The 23,225-nt window shown below is 39.2% G+C and overlaps 1 protein-coding gene and 1 non-coding gene across 2 annotated transcripts; both read left to right on the top strand.

The window, feature by feature from the left end:
• Positions 1-1,080: 1,080 nt before the first annotated feature.
• LOC131695544 (guanine nucleotide-binding protein subunit gamma-1-like) lies at positions 1,081-2,316 on the top strand. Its single transcript, XM_058984070.1, has one exon. It carries the CDS (start codon positions 1,341-1,343, stop codon positions 1,551-1,553), a length of 213 nt encoding a protein of 70 aa, XP_058840053.1. The 5' UTR covers positions 1,081-1,340; the 3' UTR covers positions 1,554-2,316.
• A 12,273-nt stretch (positions 2,317-14,589) lies between these two features.
• On the top strand, positions 14,590-14,730 carry LOC131695547 (U4 spliceosomal RNA). Its single transcript, XR_009306664.1, has one exon. It is a non-coding gene; the product is annotated as a U4 spliceosomal RNA (small nuclear RNA).
• Positions 14,731-23,225: the final 8,495 nt, after the last annotated feature.

Raw genomic sequence — 23,225 nt, 5'->3', positions numbered from 1 at the left:
ACAGCAGTACTGCCGTTATACGCATAATTGTCCCATGTATATAGGGAATCCCATAGAACATGGGACATATATGCGTATTACGGCAGAGTAAACGAAAGAGAAAACTTTTCTCTTATAAAATGCCAACGTCCACTCTTGGCTAGTTTCGGTTTGTCCGGAATTTTCTCTCAAAGTGAAATTTGACAGTATGCTTATTGGCCGTTTACAAAAAACACGCGAGATATGTTTGATGTCAACTAAATTTGAATTCTCGACAAACATGATTACGGCGTAAAAGTCAACTGTCAAAATTCACTTTGCATGAAAATTCCGGAAAAACGGTCCCTCGCCAATCACAAATGTTGGTAGTAAACCAAAGAGAAAGGTTCTCTCTTCCATTTAGTGCTGTGAGCTGTGTTCGGCCAGTAACGGAATTTCCCTTTAAAAAGAATTTTAACAGTTGGCTTTTGCGCCGTAATCATATTTTGTCGATAATTCTCGACAAACATATGATTACGGCCTAAAAGCCAACTGTCAAAATCCACTTTGAATGGAAATTCCAGACAAACCGTTACTAGTCGAACACAGTTCACAACAGTTTATGAAAGAGAAAACTTTTCTCTTTCGTTTATTATCAACATCTGTGATTGGCGTGTAACGGTTTGTCCGGAATTTCCATTCAAAGTGGATTTTGACAGTTGGCTTTTAGGCCGTAATCATATGTTTGTCGAGAATTGTTCTCTCATTGGGTTATTACTAAAGATTTTTTTGTTTCTTCGAACTTGATTGTTCGGTTAAATTTATCATGATCTTGTTGTTTCAAATTAAATACAAATTTGTATTTGTTCAAACGAAATATTAGTTGAAACTATTGAAAAACCAACAAATGAATTTGTTAGTAATTTCAAGCAATAGTATTGATTGAATCAAAGCTGATTCTTATTTGTCACTATATCAAACAGGAAAATTGTTAATAAATTATTGTTTTAATTATTAAAACCAAATTGTTTTTAATTCTTACTGATTTTTTTTCTTCGTGTACAAGACGTAGAAAATTATTTAAGGACGCTCCATTTTTCAAAAACGATATGTTTCAACCATCTTGTTTCAGCTGTCAGAACGAATTTTTCGTACAGCCATTTTTCCATTCGCAGTTACAATCGACGTGATTTTTACGTGTTTAATTGTTAAAACAAAATAAAGACGTGTGTTTAGTTACGAATCTATTTACGAGCGAAGGTACAAAACGGTTGTGAATACGTTTCCGCACAGCGCCTAGTTGTTGCATCAAGGAAATTTAATTACGCTAGTTGCCGTGCCAGCGGAAACCTTTCACCATAGGGCTATCAGAGACGGCCGTAATGGACATAATGGCTTCTAACCTCCAGCAGCAACGGGCCATTACAGAGCAGTTGAGACGTGAGGCCGCGATCCATCGGGTCCCGGTTACACAAGCAGTTGCCGATATTGTTAAGTACGTAACGGAGCATGAAGCAGAAGATTGCCTGTTGGTTGGATTTTCCAGCCAGAAGGTAAATCCGTTCCGGGAGAAAAGTTCCTGTCAAATTCTGTAAATCGATCCGTTGTCACCCCGCCCAGCTGCGAGCTCACATCAAGAATGTTGAATTGAGTCGAATCTCATCTGGAAATATTTATTGGTGTCGTTCATTACCGTGGGACAATCGAATCTCTGTCCTCTGTTGGCACTGACATTGGTCGATTGAACGGCGGGCGGGGACAAAGTATGACGTCAAATATTTCTGTTCATGTGTATTTTTATGGATGTTTTAGAGGGAGAATATTACTAGAGGCAGAACTATTACTAACATACTAGGTAGAGATCGCTTGGTGTCGTGGTAGAAATATACAAATTCAGCTGAAAACAGGTAACTCGCCTTTAGGCGTTTAGATGAACATCTTTTTTTTTTATTTTCATCGGTTCTGAAAAGGGTCACGTTTTTCCAAAGAGCGTTTACCAAACAATCCTACAAACATATGGCAATAGTTTGGTCGCAAATAAGTCCATATCAAATGTAGAGCCGAATCGAAGACGCTCGTAAAACCAAACTAAAATTAGTAGTAACAACTTTTATGGCAAATATTACAATCTGGAATTGCTTTGTAATCGAACGTGGCCTAGCAAATCAAGTTCGACGCCAACTATTGATACTAACACAAATATATTATATTTATTGAATGTTAAAACTGGAATATCTACTGCTCGGGTGCGCGAAACAGTTCAATGGTCATAAGTCGAAATATAGCCCAAACAAGTGAACGAAATGATCGCGCCACGGATGGGCAATAAATCATAACCTATTTATGTATGGTGTACAACAGGACAGTTGTTTCTATATCCGAAACGATCCTCGGCGAATAATTGACATACCGAATTAGTACTATTATTTCCAGCTATTACAAGGAATTAAATCCAAGAGAAGATTGTCCTAAGACTTCACAGAGCAAGCTGAAGAACTTTCCCCGGTTGCCAGATGAATACCTATGTGGCTTTGTATCAGTTTCCCCCAGGCCCCTGCTAGGCAGCCATTTTGTCCTAGCCAACATCAGCCTTTGTTAAAATCAAAACAACCCAATGCTATTGCACGGGCGTCATGGGCCTAGAGGCGGCTAGGCCCACATATGTTGACTACTGTCAAAGTCTGTATATCTCCATAGCAGATGACAGAAGTGACACCCTCCTGGTTTCCCCATATCACTAGAGTTCCCATGGAATAACGTGTTGCCTAGTGAATACGAGCGGTTTATTTTTATTGGTCCAACTGAAGGCATGAGTCTAGGCTGCTATAACCAAGGGTAGAGACATCGGACGAGACCGATTCATGATTGCGCGAGCGGTGGGTTAATGCTCCAGACCGGGTTTGTAAAGCTACGAATGGTACAAGGTTCACTTAATTAACGGGGTGTTTTAATGATGGTGGGATCGCGCGCGTAAGTATGTGTAGATGACTACAATTGCATGTTCGCGTTTGTGACCAGGTTGGTGTTAGAGTTGATACGGGTTATTTTGATTGGCAAATTCGTCGAGTGGGAGATATTTTTGAAGTAGAATAGTTCTAATGTTGCAGTACAGGGGGCCCGTTTCAACAGTTTTGGCTGGAATTTTACCAGATTTTATCAACGCGAACATGTCTGCCATTGCACTGAATAAAAACAATAGATTGTTCCCGCTATTTGATTGGAAATAGGCACAACAATGTAATCAATTCCGCCAAATATACAATTACTAAAAATAACGGAAAATGTGGAAGTAGTAATTATCTGCGCCATGATTGGTCCGCATTATTCGACCGGGCGAACGAGTGCTGCTAGCAATACCCCTTGGTCATCAAATCGACTGGGACACGAATACGTTTCACGTTGGTCTGGTGTCAAACTGGTGTCGAAGAGGGTTAATTGAGGTTGTCTTTTTTTTCAATGGTGATTGCAATTTACGTACTAACCCAGTACACGTGCTATTAGTAGATGCCAAGCTACCACACGGGGTGTACTGGAGTGTCAGGCTTTCATGGTGACACCATGACTAGGTAATACCGACTAAACTCCATTGGGCACCGCCATTGTTCCCCCCAGGGACTACCTCTCGGTATTACTTCATGGGGGATGGCTGTACTTGATGTACTCACTCACTCTCGCTCACGCGTTCATACATTCTCTATGAGGCTTACTTGGGTGCTCGCTCTGACACACCTTGATTCACTCTCTAACAGTCCACATGAGGCTTACTTGTGTGCTCACCTTTTTCATACCTTGCTAGGCTTACTTTTGTGCTCGCCTCTAACATACCATGTGAGGCTGACTTGGATGCTCACCCTATCACCTGATTCACTCTCGATCGTACCACTCTATTACACCCCTGTCGCTCCCCCTGGCATCCCATGTGGGACATTTTTCATAGGCCCCACTTCTGACATACCGTGTGAGGCTGACTTGGATGCTCACCCATAACTCCTCTGCCACGCCACGAGGTATCAATTGCTAAGTCCCAATATACTACGCTACGACCCTCCCATCTTGGCATGAGGCAGTCCACATATACGCCTATACACTCGCTCTTCTGCCTTGCTTCGGGGTGGCTGGGTTTACCCCTTACGCGGTTGCCAGTCGCTGCGCCAAACCTGCCTCAACATGAACAGACCATTCACTCACTTTTTTGCGCTCGGTCTTTTTCCGCTCCAACTAACCAATCACTAGTTAGTCGTGCCTGTCGTCTGTTGCTCGGTGCGCCAGATTCCCTGTAGCCTGCAGGTAATCTGGGTGGTTGCAGTCGAGACTGCGTTCCACTTCTCCACCGCTTGACACATCCGCTGAATAAGGGTATCAGGGGTTGTGTCCTAGCCGCAGAAGATAAGGATTGCTCTTCTTTCGACTTCGAGACGAGGACATATGAACAGTATGTGTTCGGCAGTTTCGTCGACACCTGGGCAGACGGGGACCTCCGCGTGCCCGAACCTGTGGAGGTACTGTCGGAAGCAGCCATGGCCTGACAGGAATTGTGTCAGATGGAAGTGAAATTCCCCATGGGGTCTGCCCACCCAGCTCGATATGTTAGGTATCAGCCGGTGGGCAGAGGTGGGAAAAAACCGGTTTACTACCGGTGCGGTAAACCAAATTTCCACACGATTTTGTGTTTCCTTTACATCGTGTGCGGTCTTACCGCTGGTTGTGTTTCAACGAGACACGAAAACCAAACCGAGTTTCGTTTACACAGCACCGTGGTTTGGTTTTGATTTTCGTTTACCGGTGCACGAGTATGGAACGAAACACGAGAATAGCGAAACCAAACTTCGGCTGTGTTGCGGTTGTGTATTCGGGTTGATGTTTATCGGCTATGCTAGTGCTGCCAGTATTTTTATTAGAAATTTAGTGCAAATTTATTTTAGATATAATATCTGGTAAAAGTGGGTTAAAATATTCTCTTAGATCCGAAATGGTATATTTATCAAAACTTCAGGCAAAAGCGGGTCAAATATCATTTGGCGCAAAAATTGTTCGACAAAATTTTCAGAGCAAGAATGGTATAGAATATTAACCCATTTTTTGCGGTACGAAAATAATACATAGGTTCATAACAGGCGTTCAGAATATTTCTTATTCGGACTTGTGAACAGAAATCGTAAGATTTTGGATCCGTATTGGTCAGCAGACACCGAAAATTGACCATTACCGCCATTTTGGAATCCAAAATGGCGACTTCCGGTTTCCACAAAATAGTGAGAACCACAATCAATATGGGTGTCATTTGAAAGGATATGGTCAGCAGACGCCTAAAATTGACCATTACCGACATTTTGAAATCCAAGATGGCGACTTCCGGTTACCACAAAATAGTGAGAAACACCATCAATATGGGTGTCATTTGAAAGGATATGGTCGGCAGACACCGAAAACTTACGATTGCCGCCATTTTGAAATCCAAGATGGCGACTTCCGGTTCCCACAAAATAGTGAGAACCACAACCAATATGGGTGTCATTTGAAAGGATATGGTCAGCAGACACCGAAAACTTACGATTGCCGCCATTTTGATTTAATTGTTTTGATTTATTTGATTGATTTGATTGATTTGATTGATTTGATTGATTTGATTGATTTGATTGATTTGATTGATTTGATTGATTTGATTGATTTGATTGATTTGATTGATTTGATTGATTTGATTGATTTGATTGATTTGATTGATTTGATTGATTTGATTGATTTGATTGATTTGATTGATTTGATTGATTTGATTGATTTGATTGATTTGATTGATTTGATTGATTTGATTGATTTGATTGATTTGATTGATTTGATTGATTTGATTGATTTGATTGATTTGATTGATTTGATTGATTTGATTGATTTGATTGATTTGATTGATTTGATTGATTTGATTGATTTGATTGATTTGATTGATTTGATTGATTTGATTGATTTGATTGATTTGATTGATTTGATTGATTTGGTTGATTTGATTGATTTGATTGATTGTTTTCAATTTGATTGATTTCATAGTTTTCTTTGATTGCATTGATTGCATTAATTTCATTGATTTGATTGATTACATTGATTGCATTGATCGCATTGATTGCATTGATTGGATTGATCGCATTGACTGCATTGATGTCATTGTTTTTTATTGATATCTTTGACGTCATTAATTTCAATTTCAACATTTTTACATTAACATCAACGGCATATCTACATTTCTCGGTTTCATACGATTATTCGCCAAGAAAGATAGCCATTTTGAATTTCGTGTCCGTCATCTTGGTTTTTAATATGGTAACGAACATCAACTTCAACAATCGCCCAGAAGCTAACATTTCGATATTGCCCCATCGACTCTCAACAACTAACCTTATTCAATTCAGTTGTTCAGTTGTTTATTCGGCAGCACTGCACATGAATTTACTGCCTCTTCTTTCTACCGTAGTACCGCGTACAGAAAAAACCAGGTTCGGTTTTCTAAAACCGAACCGATACCGCTGTTTAGAATACATTAACACGAGTTGAAACTCGTGCACACATGTAAACGGTGCTGAGTGACTCGGTTTGGTTTTCAAAACCGACACTCGGTCGTGGTTGTGTTTTCGTTTACCGTGTGAACGAAATCAAAACCGCACACGATGTGGATCACTCGTTTACACGTGTTGAGACTTTGAGCACCATACCAGTGAATGTACGTACCGGTTGGTTTTCTTACCCACCTCTGCCGGTGGGTCCACCTATCTTTCGAGGAGTTATCCCACTCACGCTGTCATCTGGCGACCGAAGCCACCCTGGTACTCTCGCAGGCTCCTCTATTTCCACGTAGCTCGAAGCACTCCTCATCTTCCCGGATGATCAGCCCGACTGGCATCATGCTCGCAATCACGCAGGATCCATCGTGTGATACCGTGCGGTAAGCAGATATCACTCTGAGGCACATCACGCGGTAGGTGCTCTCCAGTTTCTGTAGGTAACTGGTTACCCTCAGTGCTCTTGACCATGACAGGCCGCCGTACCTGAGCATAGATACGGCAACGCCTGCCAGTAGCCTACGTCTAGCGGCGCACACTTTTGAGCTGTTGGACATCATCCTCGATAATGCCGCAACAGCAGTCGACGCATGTATAGTCGACATGGCTACCGAAGGTCAGCTTGACTTCTATAATGACTCCGAGAGACTTCCGACTCCGCTGTGAGGCGATCACGACTTCTCCCACATGGATAACTGCATGTTATGCCGACTTGCGGTTGTTGACGATAACTACCTCCGTCTTATGCTGAGCGAGCTCCAGGCCTCTCGCGCCCATCCATTCCTCCACCGTGTTGATCGCGTGTTCTGCGGTTAGTTCTACCTCAGGGATTGACTTCCTATAGACCTCCAAGGTTACGTCGTCGGCAAAGCCGACGATCTTGACCCCAGGAGGGAACTTCAGTCTCAGAACCCCGTCATACATGAGGTTCCATAACAACGGGCCTAGGATCGAGCCCTGCGGGACTCCGGCGGTAATAGGAACCCTTTTCTGACCGGTATCGGTCTCGTATAGCTGTACGCGGTTCTGGAAGTAACTTTCCAGGAGGTAATTGAGGTTGTCTGACGCATTCTTGATGGTCACACGATTAGCGTTTCTACATTAAAATCGGCAGTCAGCCCAAGGAGCTTTTATTCTCAGGTGATACGATCCTCGAACTCTAAGCACCTTGAGTCAGCCTTTGTTGATTATAAGTTTAGGAAATATGTATAAGGTGACATATAATGTATTTTCCGCTTCAGATAGTAAGTATTCGCGCCAGCAGAGCTCCGAAGGAAATGGCGGATTCGATGACAGAGATTTCGTCTCTATGAGACGATGGACTGTCGGCTTTGGAATGCTAGAAGAATTGGGTTGCGCTAAGCTGCAACTTCGTAGGTATTGCGTTTTGAAAGAGGTAGGAGACACTACCGAAATGAAATATGTAAGTAGCACCAACATACATTATAATTCCTGGTCAAACAGTTCAGGAATTGTACGGTAAGGTATGGTCCATTCTCATTGGTTTGGACGTCTTCGTGGTTGGTTGGCTGACGTGCAACTTACAAGTGAATATATCAATTCGCTTCAGTGGGGGCACGGTGGCCAGATAGAATTCCTTAATATCGGTAGGGTCACTAAAAGTTTATCGGTAGTTATCGGTAGGCCGGGTTGTTGTCCCAAAAACGTAGTGTTGACATCGTTGACATAGAATTGTAAAATCATGAAAACACAGATCTCAGACCAAATCCAACCCAAAAAAAGCAAAGTTGAGTAGGATGTGTCCAAAATCAATAAAAATCTGTAGTTTTCGGTAGGTATAACAAAATATCGGTATTTTTGCCTTGGTCGTCTGTGTATCGGTAGGAAAGACCAAAATCGGTAGGACTACCGATAAATCGGTAGGTCTGGCCACCCTGAGTGGGGGACATGTGAATCCTACGAGTTGTCGACTTTTTTTACATTGCAATGGGTATAGGTTAGTTAGTTAGGTTAGTTCGGACAAGGAGTGCAGGACTGGCACCTAGGAGATAGTTAATAGAAAAAAATGAGGATTTGCCTGATCCATATCCTAATGAATACATATATAAACTAGAACAGGGATGATCGAATTCTAAGATGAAGGTTGAAGGAAAAATCATTCGCGAGTAATGACTGACACTGCTAGTATGTTTACCGTAACCATTAATAGTAGATTGATACGCTTCGGGCATAGGAGACAAAAAGGAGATTAGGAAGAGACAGAAGCAGATTCAATGTGAAATTTTCCACTACGACGTAGACTCCAAGGCGATGGTAGGATGATTTTCCGTAGAATTTGACAGACATTACAAGCTCTCTGCAAAAAAGTTGTACCAAACATTAGGTATGTATGTAGGAGTGTAAGAACGTATATATGAATATATGCCCTGTATGTATGGATGTGTATAGGAGCAATGTATCCCTGAGCAAATGGAAGAACAGCCCCTGAGCCGCCATAACGCTCATAGGAAGCCGGGTGCGCGATCATAGGTGTGACCATAAAGCGCTGAAAACACTGACAAGTGCAACTGTGAAACGGTAGGGGTACAGTTAATGCACATAGGTTGTAGAAATATGTTGTTGAGACAGCCCTATTGCACACTGATAAATAAGAATAACAATTCGTGATAAAGTCGGTAATTCGTCTAGTTGGATCGGTCACATAGGTGGATTAGCGAAGAAGCAGTGCAAATTCATTTAGGCCGAGTCTGTGCTATCGAAAAATCGTTTCAATATCCGCAATGAGGAACAGGCCATCAACACTAATGAACTGAACCGATTCGGAGATGCAGATGTAGGCATGAACAAAGCCACTCTATCCCCAGTTTTTTCGGCATTTAATTAGCAAGGGACTGGAAGGTGAAGTATATTTTTCAATATTTAGAGCCATAGTACTCAAGGGAGAGCAGGGTGTTGAAAGGAGAAAGTTTAGAAAAGCGTGGAAGGATCATATATGCAAGCTTAGAGCTCACCGGCGACTTAACCCTTTGTCTGCTACCGTAGTGGTCAGGGTCTTTTGGCATTAGAAATGCGAATCACCTGAGTCTACGGCATGTCCGAACAAGCGTAAAGTAACTTGTTACTTCATGCTGTCGGAACCGACAAAAAGTTAAGTCACGGTAAACTTCCACACTAAGCATTTGCGACGTTGAAACTCATTGAATGAGCCAGTTTTGTTTGTTCCCTCACCAATTGCCTGCCTGAGTGATTTTATTTTATCGACTATTGTGACTGTCTCAGCGTGTGTGACAATATGGTCACATGTGTTGCTGATTTGCACGGTGTCGGCAGCTTTCACCCAACGCTGCAACGATGAATCCCCATCACGGTAAGTTCTATTTTTACCATTTTTTTTGTTAACCATTTTTGTTAACGACCTATTGAGTTAATTTGTCAACAGTTTTTTCGGCATTTAATTAGCAAGGGACTGGAAGGTGAAGTATATTTTTCAATTTATTTGCTAATTAAATGCCGAAAAAACTGTTGACAAATTAACTCAATAGGTCGTTAACAAAAATGGTTAACAAAAAAAAATGGTAAAAATAGAACTTACCGTGATGGGGATTCATCGTTGCAGCGTTGGGTGAAAGCTGCCGACACCGTGCAAATCAGCAACACATGTGACCATATTGTCACACACGCTGAGACAGTCACAATAGTCGATAAAATAAAATCACTCAGGCAGGCAATTGGTGAGGGAACAAACAAAACTGGCTCATTCAATGAGTTTCAACGTCGCAAATGCTTAGTGTGGAAGTTTACCGTGACTTAACTTTTTGTCGGTTCCGACAGCATGAAGTAACAAGTTACTTTACGCTTGTTCGGACATGCCGTAGACTCAGGTGATTCGCATTTCTAATGCCAAAAGACCCTGACCACTACGGTAGCAGACAAAGGGTTAAGTCGCCGGTGAGCTCTAAGCTTGCATATATGATCCTTCCACGCTTTTCTAAACTTTCTCCTTTCAACACCTTGCTCTCCCTTGAGTACTATGGCTCTAAATATTGAAAAATATACTTCACCTTCCAGTCCCTTGCTAATTAAATGCCGAAAAAACTGTTGACAAATTAACTCAATAGGTCGTTAACAAAAATGGTTAACAAAAAAAATGGTAAAAATACCACTCTATCCCCCAGAGTGAACGTTCCACCAATTGTTGTAATGTTAAATAGGTTGGGCAAATTATCTGAAGAACTCAGATCTCGCCAGAATAGGTGATTGTCCGGGGTTTACCAAGCATGAAGACCGAGTACATAAAATCAGAGCTGGCGCATCACGCAGTGCGTGACGTATTTGAATTATGGATATGGATCTAGGAACTGCCGCATGAAGGCACGATGCAATGTGTGCGCTCAACAACACGAAACAAAAAGCTGTCCTGTCAAAGAAGTTGCTGCCTACAAGTGATCGGTATTAAGTCAGACCGGACTAAGCCGTAAAACATAAAAAAATGAGATAATGATAGCAATGGATAGTGAACTTCTTCAGCTACATTCGACTTTTGCCAGATTTTAAATATGTAACAATAAACAAGTAATATGGCAAAAATGTATTTCCAATTATAATGTAAAAGATGCTGCGATTCAAATTTTAAACTCGTTTTCATCGAAATCAATATTTTGTCACTTAGATCGATTTGCCAACCAAGTGTGGCATTGCCTTGGAAATCATCAAGCTACTGATCGTACGTGCCAAAAATGCGTGGATTTTAAATGTTTCCGCAAGGAGGCTTCAAGTAAAAATCAGCCATAACGACAGTTGCCTAAACTTCCAGCCCCTACCTTCGTAGGGAAACTGATACAACGGTCGTGTACGGAAGTGGATTACTCCGTCCTGCTCATTCTCTCGGGAACAGTAAAAAGAGATCTCACTAAGGCCCTCTATGAGTAACCGTAACGAAACAGAAACTGCACCAATGGTCACTGTTGCGGAATTGCTACCGATCTTCAGTACGAGGATGAAAAGGAAATAGTGTCGCACGCGAGCGAATCCAATCCTTTGCTTTGGTGAATTCCTAATTAAATATGGATATTAGTGAATTCAAGGTTCTCTTTTGGACCACGCTTTTAAAAACAAAGCCGTGGAATTACTTGACCTGACGGTTATAGATGTGACAATTTCAATCTTCCGAGATACAGAAGGAAAGGGTTCCAAAAACATGAAGGCACCTGGTTTTGATGCAATTTTTAACCTTGTTTTCAAGAATCGCAATTTCAATATATCTTCTCTTTCTCACATAACAAAAATTTAACAAGTGTCTTGATCTTAATTAATTTCCTTCATGTTGGAAACTAGCCTTAATCAAACGACATAAGTGAACTTTTTAGTATATACCAATTTATATTAATATTTTTGTTTTATTTTGCGTACGATTTACAACTACACTGTACCTTACCATCCCCTAAATCAGTTTCATTGATGTGCATTTGATCAGGAAAGTCGAAAAACCTTCACAAAACAATTATAACAGATAAATATTGTCTGCAGCTTTCATCCAAAATGCATATGGAATGTGGGTACTTTTCATATGGTACTGACATTAGTTGGCGTTTTTTGTACATTTTTACATGATAGTACAATAAAAATAAGACCTAACCCTGAGATTGACTGAAAATTGGTGAAAATGCATATGGGACTGTTATGCGCGCACCGGCAGTAGATCTCTAATGACTTTTTCATTAGAAGGACTATCTAAACATTAATTTATTCATACTGTGTTGCGTTTCGGCTTCGCCTCATCAGAAACCAACACTAACTTATTGTCGGAATAGATTAGCGCCGGCTTGACGCAAATCCCTTAAAACTAAAACACACTTTGTGTTTCAATCGAACGACTGATCCAACGTGATGTCCCTTTCGAGCAGAAGTTCTGTTTATGCCGATGAGACACAGTAAAACCGAAACTTGTCTTGGCTTAGCAGGCCTATGCGAAAGCACGATGCTATATTTCACCCTAAGGAGGAAAATTTGATAAAAACCAAAATTTCTCGCTAGGGTGAAAATTTGTTGGTAAAAACCAGTCTTTGTACAGGAGGGCACAAATCCTTATTTCATACTGTGTTGCGTTACGGCTTCGCCTCATCAAATATAGCATAGTGATTAATTAATTGAGTGTTTCAGTTTTTTAATTTTAGGGTGGGTGGGTTTCTTGCTCCTATAGTTGAGGTGTACCTATAGTTGCAGTAGTGGGTTATACGCCTAATTAAGGTACCAACCATCAACAAATATTTTTTTTTATCGATTCATCGCGCTAAAATTATGCGACAATAAAACTGTTATCCTTGAAATTTGCTCAAATAACTATTGAAAAAAAATGATTTTCTATGGATTTTGAGCTCCCTTGCACCTATAGTTGATCTAATGTACCTATAGTTGCAAGTCCCATAAGAAATCAATGGGATTTACAATAGGAACCGAAATTAGCGATTGCACCAATATAGGTACATATGTTCCTATAGTGGTACAAGCGGTTTTGAATACATAAATTGGTTATTAAACCATCCTTATATTTTTCCTATGAAGTAGGGATTGAAAGCTTTTGTTTAATGTATTAACATTGCCCATTAGTCTATTCATCGATTTTTTAGCAAAAGTTTTCCTTAAGTATGCGACTAATAATACATCCACCCTACCAGAGACACGGTCATTTATCCTCCAAGAAACAGACTCGCTTTGTTTTTCAAATGATTATCGAACAATACGCCATATGATGAATACGGTCTGTGTCATGATATGACGATGTACAGTTAATTTATATGACATATCCATTTGAAATAATAGACTTTTCTGTTAATGGTTTTTAAATATATAGGTAAACGCGCCCTTATTCATTTCATTACTCAGGATGTCACATTATTTCGCCGATAACTAGGCTTACAGTGATCGGGTTGCCCTTGTAAATATGTCAACAGCTTTGTTTCATTTCTAAGGGTGCTTACAGAGTGGCGGCGAGAAGCTGAGCTGGCGCTGGAACTGACATTAGAATGCGAGATGCGAGAAACCTGCCTGCAGCAAAGTAAAGCGATGATGTCAGAGTGAAAGCGGGCAGTCGGCGCAGATCCGCTCGGCTTTCACTCTGACACCACCCATTTGGTTTGCAGCAAGCAGGTTTCTCGCATCTCGCATTCTAATGTCAGTTCCAGCGCCAGCCGAGCGGATCGGCGCCGACTGCCTGCTTTTACTCTGACAGGCTCTATTTAATATGCTGCGAGCAGGTTTCTCGCATCTTACTGTCAGTACAAGCGCCTGCTCAGCTTCTCGCCGCCACTCTGTAAGCACCCTAAGGGTGCTTACAGAGTGGCGGCGAGAAGCTGAGCTGGGGCTGGAACTGACATTAGAGTGCGAGATGCGAGAAACCTGCTTATTGCAAACCAAAGGAAGGATGTCAGAGTGAAAGCGGAGCGGATCGGCGCCGACTGCCTGCTTTTACTCTGACATGCTCCATTTGATATGCTGCGAGCAGGTTTCTCGCATCTCGCACTCTAATGTCAGTACCAGCCCCAGCTCAGCTTCTCGCCGCCACTCTGTAAGCACCCTAAGAAGCAGTACCATGCAAAATCTGGCTTGGAAAATGTAAAACGGCCGTGTTTGAGCGAAGCGAAAAGTCGAGTACAACGCACCCTTATTCATTGTACCATTTGAGCTAATGCGTTGAATAGAGATGGCAGACACTGCTCTAACTAATGTGTTTAAATAATTGAGAGGTGCTAAGATGAATTAGGACGTAGTAACCCTACGTCTATATTGCCAACGTTTTGCTCCGATCATATTAAATGCCATGATAGTTTTCGCAATAGAAGAACGGAACTATCCCTCCCTGAATTCATTGATGTCAACCGGATTTGTAATCCTGTTTCTAATTTAAATGCATATTTTCAAAAGGGTGCACCATCAGCTGTTTTGTCAGTGCAAATCCCCTCTATCTACATAGGTAGACAGAGTGTCCTTTTGCAATTTATTTTTGCGCGCTAACTGGTTTTACCTGTTGCAAAAAAGGACCTCATCTGCCCTGACCAGCAGACAGAATATCCATCGCTAGCAAATCAGAGCTTGCTGGAGAGATGTTCTCCGGGGTGGCCTATGTTAAGTCAGCTTTGCGCAGTGGCGATATCGTAACCAATGAGGTTTAACCGAGGTGCGATTATTGCTAGTTGAAAACTAATACCAATACCCCGCCTTGGGGACGTGCAATACCGTCCACTATGGCAATTTTTGGCAATCCCGAAAGGGATTCATAAACATTCAAAAAATATCTGACCAGTTAGGTCAAGAACCTGCATAACCTAGCTAATTGAAATAGAATAGTAAATATTTCACATGTTCTTGTTACATCTTTATAGTGGATATGTTGGTATAGGAAGGTTTATATTCGAAGCGTTTTATAGACATGTGAGAAATCCATAGCCACGATCGAAATGCTATCATCTCAAATTAACGATTCTTTCATGATATTCTCACGAATTCTTATGCACATCGTCCAGAATTACCCGATGTAAATTTGATCAATCCTTTTAAACATCGGCAGATCCGCAGATCTTTTTTGAAATCATTCCTTACACTTCTATGGGCCATGTTAATAAATAATTTTAAAATGGGGTCTCGTTGTGAGCAATTTATTCAAACGCTGTGAAGTTTCTATCTAGTACGTTTTTATACTTCTCAAATGGAAGTAAAAAGGAATTATAATCTAATAATCAAACGTTATTCAAAATTCCCATTGAAAAAAACGCGATTTTTTTCCATAATCGATCTTTTTACCTCGAAAAATCGATTTTTTGCATCTATTTTTCCTGGCTCGATGTTTGACAACCATCACTAGAACCACTTCAGTGCATCTTTCGAGTAGTTGCACGAGGCTAAATTCGGACAGAAAGCCGTAGGGCCATTGTAAGACCTCAGAAATAGAAGTAGACGTTCTTGGAGGCATTCTCTACAATTATATAAAATTTTGAAAATTCTGGATAAACCGTTACTGATCGAACACAGTTTACAGCACAAAATGATAGATTTTTTTTCTCTTTTGTTTACTACCAAGATCTTTGATTGGCGTGTAACCGTTGGTCCAGAATTTTCATTCAATGTGAATTTTGACAGTTGGCTTATAGCCTCAATCATATGTTTGTCGAGGAGTGCGCCTGCCCAATGGCTGTTCTGGTTAGCACGAATGAGGTGCTCCGCTTTCCACACGAGACAATTGCCTGCCAAATTGTATACTTTTTTGGCAAACTTAGATTTCTTAGCTTGCCATAAAAATACCTTTCTCAGGGACGTATTATAACAAGAAATGAAAAAGGAGCCCAGAAAGCTCAACTTAACACGGATTTGAATTTTCCCAGCTTCTTGCTAATAGCATGGTAAAAGAGATCTGGATTTTCCAGGTACGCGCGCAACATTTGTTTACGCCACTGATGTTCTTCCGACTCCATTTTCGCAATGCACAGTGGTCCGAATCCAGAATTTAGGATGACAAAAACATTTGTGACTAAACTACTGGTTCTAGAGATTTCATGTCTTCGGAACAAATAATCTGTGTCAATTGGGGCATCTTTTGAGGTGGGTGACATTAGGGTGGTCCTTATTGTTTGTACGATCTGAAAATTATTTTCGAAATAAGAAGAGATAGAACAATGAAGTGTTCCGCAAAATTTTAGTACAACCTTTTTCAAGCAACTTTGCTGAGGACGTCATATTTGTAACTTTAATGGTTTTAGTTTTACAGCTATTAAAATGTTGTGTGATAGGGTATCCCTAACAAAATCAGTTTTTTCGTTATAACTTTTTAAATAATTTTTTTCGTCAATGGCGTCTTCACAAAACTTTTAGAGCTTATTGAGACGAATATTATTTACCTAGACATATTTGAGATAGCTCATTTAGTTCAAAAGTTATGAGCAATTTTAGCAAAAAAACACAACCTTTTCAAATGTTGATACCTTAAAATGGAGCAAGTGAAATGGATTTCTTCTTTTTGCATTCGAAAGACCACAATTGATAGTATGTTTTATGAAAAAATCTCAGAGGTCATTTTTGTTTAACTCATTTTATTTTAGTTTGAATATTGAGAATATTACTACTATTTGTAGCATTAAAAGTAAAACGGTCAGTGTAACCTAGCAACTATAATAAGATCAGATAGATAAACAAAATCTCAAATAAAACTGCCCGAGTGTGACAAAGGGTCCACTGAGTTGTTGTTTCTAATGTAGTCGTGTACCAATCCATCTGAACAGCGGAGAACGTAGTGTGATGTTTGGCTAGCCATCCTAGTCACACATATTTGAATTTACAGTATCAACTTTGTTAGCTATTTTCGGAAAATTTATGAATAAGAGAAACGAAAGATATTAAAATCGAAAAACAGATAGGTATTCTAAAGTTATTCATTCGGAAACTTAGAACGGAAAGCTAGAGCTAGGCAGGATCATATGGGCATGATCGAAAGGAAATGTTAAGAATCGGTGGTCGATGACGACGTTTTGAGAAGGAATCACCAAAGTGGCGTGTTGGAAAGACGACAAATCGTTAAAGAAAATATCGAGCCTTCGAATTAATGAGCCATTACCCAGTTGAGGCAATTCCAATGATAGCAACGCGACAAGAAAAGTTTTTGCTGAATGGAGTTTGTGAGATCACGGGTTTGAATGCAGATTTATTGGAACGATTGCGTATCATTCTCGCCGTTATCAATAGCAAAGCAAAAATAAACACCCAAGTTTTTGCAGGCTATTTGGAAGCAACGAGAATGATTTACGATCACGAGTACGGTTGGATCCTCTATCTCCAACTCCATAAACTTTTGGTACTTGGTTCGTCTATCGTCAAGCATGCTTTTCTTCCTGTTGGTAGCGCATGTTCAATGTTGATGTCCGAATCTTTTTCAAAAACAAAAAATTAAAGGGTTGTGTACAGGACACGACCACGGTGACATTAAAAATATAGCTTTTTTATCTATCACACATATCGACACACGTTCTTGTTCACTCGCCTGTTTTCATATGTTACAATTTGCTATATACCCTCCCCATCAAAACATAATTTATTGAAGGTCTTTTAACGGTAATCTATTAATTAATCAAGTATCTCACTAGGTGATTGGCATTATTTGGCTGATCCATCTAGTAAAAATAGGCTGGTCTGTCCAGAAAATATATTCAAAAGAAAAGTTCCATATTGAGAGCTGTGATGAGGAAACCCACGCCCGCCAACGGAAATATACAGATTCTCCATAAAATATGAAATTTCATTTTCCATTTAAATTTTCAATAATGTACTAATGAACTTAAGTAAACAATCTTAAGTGTAAGTATTTCTTGATCGATTAGTGGTGGAAAAATGAAATTATTTGATAAATTACATGGTTATGCAACGTTCGCACTACCAGTTAAAACGGGTTTTTATGCTATCTTGGTGACGTTTTTCTTGTTGCTAATTATTAAAACGTGTTATAACTCTGTAGTGTAAACATTGTATTATTAAACCAATTCTGCAGCGTTTTATGTTATATAGGTGTTTTATGTGGTAATAGGACTGACATAATTATATCTTCAGTACAGCGGTTTGTTTCATAATTTAAAACAGATTTATTTTAAAATTTAAATTAGTATACCCAACCGTATTTGTTGTATACCTTAAAACGCAATTAGAACTGTGTTTTAAATACATAGGGTAGGACAGATATTCTGACTGGTTAAACTGGGAAAACAATTTTAAGTCCAGTAACGCTTAAGACATGGCTTGAATTTGAATCGAAAAAGAACACCCGCTTCAACTGCTGCTGGGACGGTAAGTTCTGTTTTAAAATTTTCCGTTGTGTGCAGTCCGAAACAAAAGTGTTTGAAATTAGAAAACAAAAAGTTCTGCTGGGAATGTGATTGTTTCCGATGCAATTACACTTAGATTTTTCACGCAGGGGATACAGGCCGTGTAAATGAAAACCGCGTAAATTAAAAAAAACGCGTTAATGAAAACCGCGTAAATTTCAAAATCCGCGTAAAAAAACCTGAGTGTACTCTCCTATATAAAACACTACGCTGCTGAACAGTGCAATAACTACAGAAGCACGTTGTCAGATGCCTTACTGATAAAAAAAACATATAACCGAAATATGAAACATGTAAACCAATTGGCTCTTTACCCTACGCAGCTACAAAGCGCCGTAAACATGGATTAACAAGTTACAACGCACACGCATGCATAAAAATAAATATGTATATTTTTTTCAAACGCAACACTCTTAAGCAGCACACACCGTATTGAATTAAATCCAAACCACCCCGCCCACCCACTTTGCAAATCATTCTGTGACACCATGCTGGTACCCGACAAATCCGCACACGGCCACCGCTGCCGAAAATGCATAGCGTCTACCGCTTATTGTAGTGCCCAGACGCTGCAGCCATGATCTTACCCGTTCGACATAAGAACAAAAACTGATTCAAACGGGTACGCGTCACCTCTATTTATAAACTAACCGTATATGGTTTAGTCACTTAGGTGCGAGTGTGTGCAAATGCCAACGTTACCGAAAATCGATAGCGCTTATTGCATCGCCCGGAGACGACGTTGCTCGTGTGGGATAAGAGCAACAACTGATTTAAACGGACATGCGTTGCTTCTATTTATGACTTTTCGTGTTTCATTGAGCAACTAAGCTGCCCTCTTTTGACGGCTGTGTCTGAGAAATCTGCCTCACGAATGGTATTTTTCCCGTTTTTTGTGAACTTTTTAATTTTACCAATTTCCAAAAGTCTACTTTTATTGGGGAGATATTAAATTATAACCAATATTTAAGTTAGGTGTTTCTGAATCGGTTGGTGTATGAATGATTAAAATCCATCTAGTAATATCGGAGTTATAAGCGTGCAAACCTTACATAGTTTCGTTACATGGGAGATAGTTTAGATTTTAGAATGACACCTAGCCCCAGATAGTGGAGTAAGACATTTTTAATGTCAAAATATCAAAAAACCAACACAATACTCTTGTTCAACATTAATTTTTACGTAAGAAACAACTCACTTGATGTTTTTTACGTTGATTAAATGTAATGTACTGAGGACGAAAGACAATTCGTTTCCGCAGAACAACACGCGAAAACATAAACGACGTAGTAACTAATACAGCTGCTTCACGGCAACAGCCGAAATGATAGTCGTCAACGATGCTCTCTACCATGTATCTAATTTACGCAACACGAGCTACCTCTGCAATAACATTCCCTATACTTATTGTACACCCGTACCTGTTTGACCCCATTCTACTCTATGTATTTCTACACACAAAAGAATGTTGCGGTTCAAATTACTATTTCAGAGGGTTAAATTAATTACAATGTGCCCACAATTTTCAGCTGATAATATTATGCTTTTACTGCAACGATGTAAATAGCCATTTTTACCATATCAAAATATATGCGTGTTCTGAATTTTTTACCATGTGTGTAGTACTTTTTTTCCCTGTATGGTATTCCTTTTTACTATAAAAGTATTTAAATTGATAGCTGCAGTATTCCCGTCACAACGTCCATTCATAGTAAATTTGACCCCGCTTGCTATGATTTTTACTAAAAGTTTGTGGATCTAATGTTCTAAGCTCATAATTCCTAAACGAAAAATGTAGTAATTCGTCATTTGAACACTTGGTTCCTATTCTGGCAGTACTATTACTGTCAGAATAACAACCAAGTATTTAAATGAAAAATTTCTACATTTTTCGTTTAGGAATTATGAGCTTAGAACACTAGATAGATCCCTATTGTAACAACTAGATTATCTATTCTACATGATAAAAAACACTGATTTGTTATTTCAAATTTATACCTCTTATACTTTTCAATTTTAATAAATTTGCTTGTATTTACATTGTGTACATATAACCGACAATCATCTGAGCTGTTTCCTGTGCGAAACATCGGGAATCTGGTATTTTACAAATGTTGAAAAACAATTTTCTTTCGTCAGTCCGACAAATAAGGTTGTATATTAATTGTGCAGGAAGTTGGCAGAGGGTGATGTTTCAAGACTCCAATGTTATTGAGACTTTAATTAAAAACGTCGGCGGATCTTACTGACATGTGTTCGAAGCACTTGCCGACCTGATTAAACGCTTTGAGACTTCAAGACAGACTTCTACTGCAGTGCAAATTTGTGACCGGTCCATTTTACCACCGAAAAACATCGTCCAATACTAGACTTGGAAACCGTGCTCTGTAGTACAGATTTTGTACTCTATTATAGGATAATAATGACAGAATCCATCTGGAAATCAGATTCTGTAATTGCGGATCATGGACCTGTTCTGCAATAAAGGAAATAAAAGGATCAAAATAATTCCTTTTAAAACCATTATTAAAATCATTCAAGTACCTTCAATATTATCCACGAAAAGGTAAGGGTGTCGTCTCTAATATTGTTCGATACTTTTACAGGAAACCTTTTTTTAATTAAATAAACTTCGAAAAGAACCCCGCGAGACGCAGAACGAAAATAATGTGATTTTATCAAAATGGCGCAAACTCAGCGTCCCATACTACCGAAAATTACCACCTTTGTAGTATATTTTAAAGGAAAATGTAGTCAGTTGAAATTTATCGGTACACCACATTTGTGTTAAACATAAACATAGTAAATTTTAGAATGTAAGAGAAAAATGTGCATGGTTTCGGAAAAACGCGTAGTAAACTCAACAGCCAATATATTAATTTCAACCCAAAGAAATAGTTGGTTTAACTGGATAAAACTGTTAGCGTTACCATTAGATTTTTAATGGGATTATAGTATTTTTTATTATAATGCTATTAAAATGACTCTAATTTTTGTTATTGTGAACATTTTGAACTATAGTTATTTTGAACACATATTTATTGTGATATTTACAAGGATATTATTTTGTGTGTATGGTTTTCTCGAAACTTGCGGATAGACTTATTCCTCGTTTCTAAAGCCTTTTCACTGAGGCATTAGAAACGAGGAATAAGTCTATCGGCAAGTTTCGAGAAAACCATTCAAGAAAATTTAGCAGCGTTGCCAATATTGACGATGTATTAAAAAAATTGCTGCTTACCTCGGACCCTATGATCTTGTTGAAAAATAGGTCAAATAATGTTCCAGATTTCTAGATCTTCCGGATGCTACCCGGATCTTGATTACTCGTGCCAAATTAACAGCATGCATGGGCCGTTCGCCGCACTTAAGCAGGGTGCTGGGAAGATTTTCCGATTCCCAAATGGATTCTACTAAGGCTATGACTAAAATAATAATTCAGCGGACTCTTCGCCACATTATGACGTAGTGCTGGAAAGGTTTTCCGCGGCTCAGGCGGAACGAAATAAATTGGAAACAACTCAGCGGGCCCTTCGCCACACTCGAGAGGTTTTATTTGAGATTTTGTTTATCTATCTGATCTTATTTTAAAAATAGTTGCTAGGTTACACTGACCGTTTTACTTTTAATGCTACAAATAGTAGTAATATTCTCAATATTCAAACTAAAATAAAATGAGTTAAACAAAAATGACCTCTGAGATTTTTTCATAAAACATACTATCAATTGTGGTCTTTCGAATGCAAAAAGAAGAAATCCATTTCACTTGCTCCATTTTAAGGTATCAACATTTGAAAAGGTTGTTTTTTTGCTAAAAATGCTCATAACATTTGAACTAAATGAGCTATCTCAAATATGTCTAGGTAAATAATATTCGTCTCAATAAGCTCTAAAAGTTTTGCGAAGACGCCGTTGACGGAAAAAAAATATTTAAAAAGTTATAACAAAAAACAGATTTTGTTAGGGATACCCTATCACACAACATTTTAATAGCTGTAAAATTAAAACCATTAAAGTTACAAATATGACGTCCTCAGCAAAGTTGCTTGAAAAAGGTTGTACTAAAATTTTGCGGAACACTTCATTGTTCTATCTCTTCTTATTTCGAAAATAATTTTCAGATCCTACAAACAATAAGGACCACCCTAATAGCACCCATCTCAAAAGATGCCCCAATTGACACAGATTATTTGTTCCGAAGACATGAAATCTCTAGACCCAGTAGTTTAGTCACAAATGTTTTTGTCATCCTAAATTCTGGATTCGGACCACTGTGCAATGGTTGCATAATTGCTTCACTCCACATTGTAAACAATACACATTGAAATAATTTCACCAAAAATTTAAATGTAAATGGAACCCAAAATTTACATGAATTGGAAAAAAAACGTTGCAGGAATTTGATAAGTGATGCACTTTGCTTCCATAAACCCTTTAATTCTTTTGAAGCTATACTGGTTGGAGAACTTTGAAAAACTAAAACAGAACCAATTCAACGTTGTAGCGCTATGAAGAAAATCATGGCATTGCCAACATTAATGTATATTGTCGCGAAGGTTTAGGAAAAGACGCTATAATAATAACATTTTTTCGTTTCTAGATACCAGATTTCTAACCCGGTCTAATAAGTGAGGAAATTTCAACGAAAAAGATGATGTGTAACAGAGGCTTGTACGACAAGTTGTTATTAGACGATGTATGATTTCCAGATTGCCCTGTGGTCATCAAAGGTGAGATAATTTGAGAATTACATTACGAGTCAATTACTGACCAACGTTAACCAGTATTGTATATTAAGGAATTCATTTCAAATAGATGTTTCCATGACATTCTGCAAATTTGGTGGCCGTACAACTGCTTCTCCAATGGTGCACTCCGGCGGCGTGGTGAATGGTCAAAAGACCAG

Source organism: Topomyia yanbarensis, unplaced genomic scaffold (genome assembly GCF_030247195.1).
Source record: "Topomyia yanbarensis strain Yona2022 unplaced genomic scaffold, ASM3024719v1 HiC_scaffold_41, whole genome shotgun sequence".
Lineage (NCBI taxonomy): Eukaryota > Metazoa > Arthropoda > Insecta > Diptera > Culicidae > Topomyia > Topomyia yanbarensis.
Note: the sequence above shows the minus strand (reverse complement) of the source record. Positions and strands in the feature narration are given on the sequence as shown.

Bases quoted from the DNA above. Each gene is read 5' to 3' on its own strand.
- LOC131695544 (XM_058984070.1), top strand. From the start codon at position 1,341: ATGGACATAATGGCTTCTAACCTCCAGCAGCAACGGGCCATTACAGAG.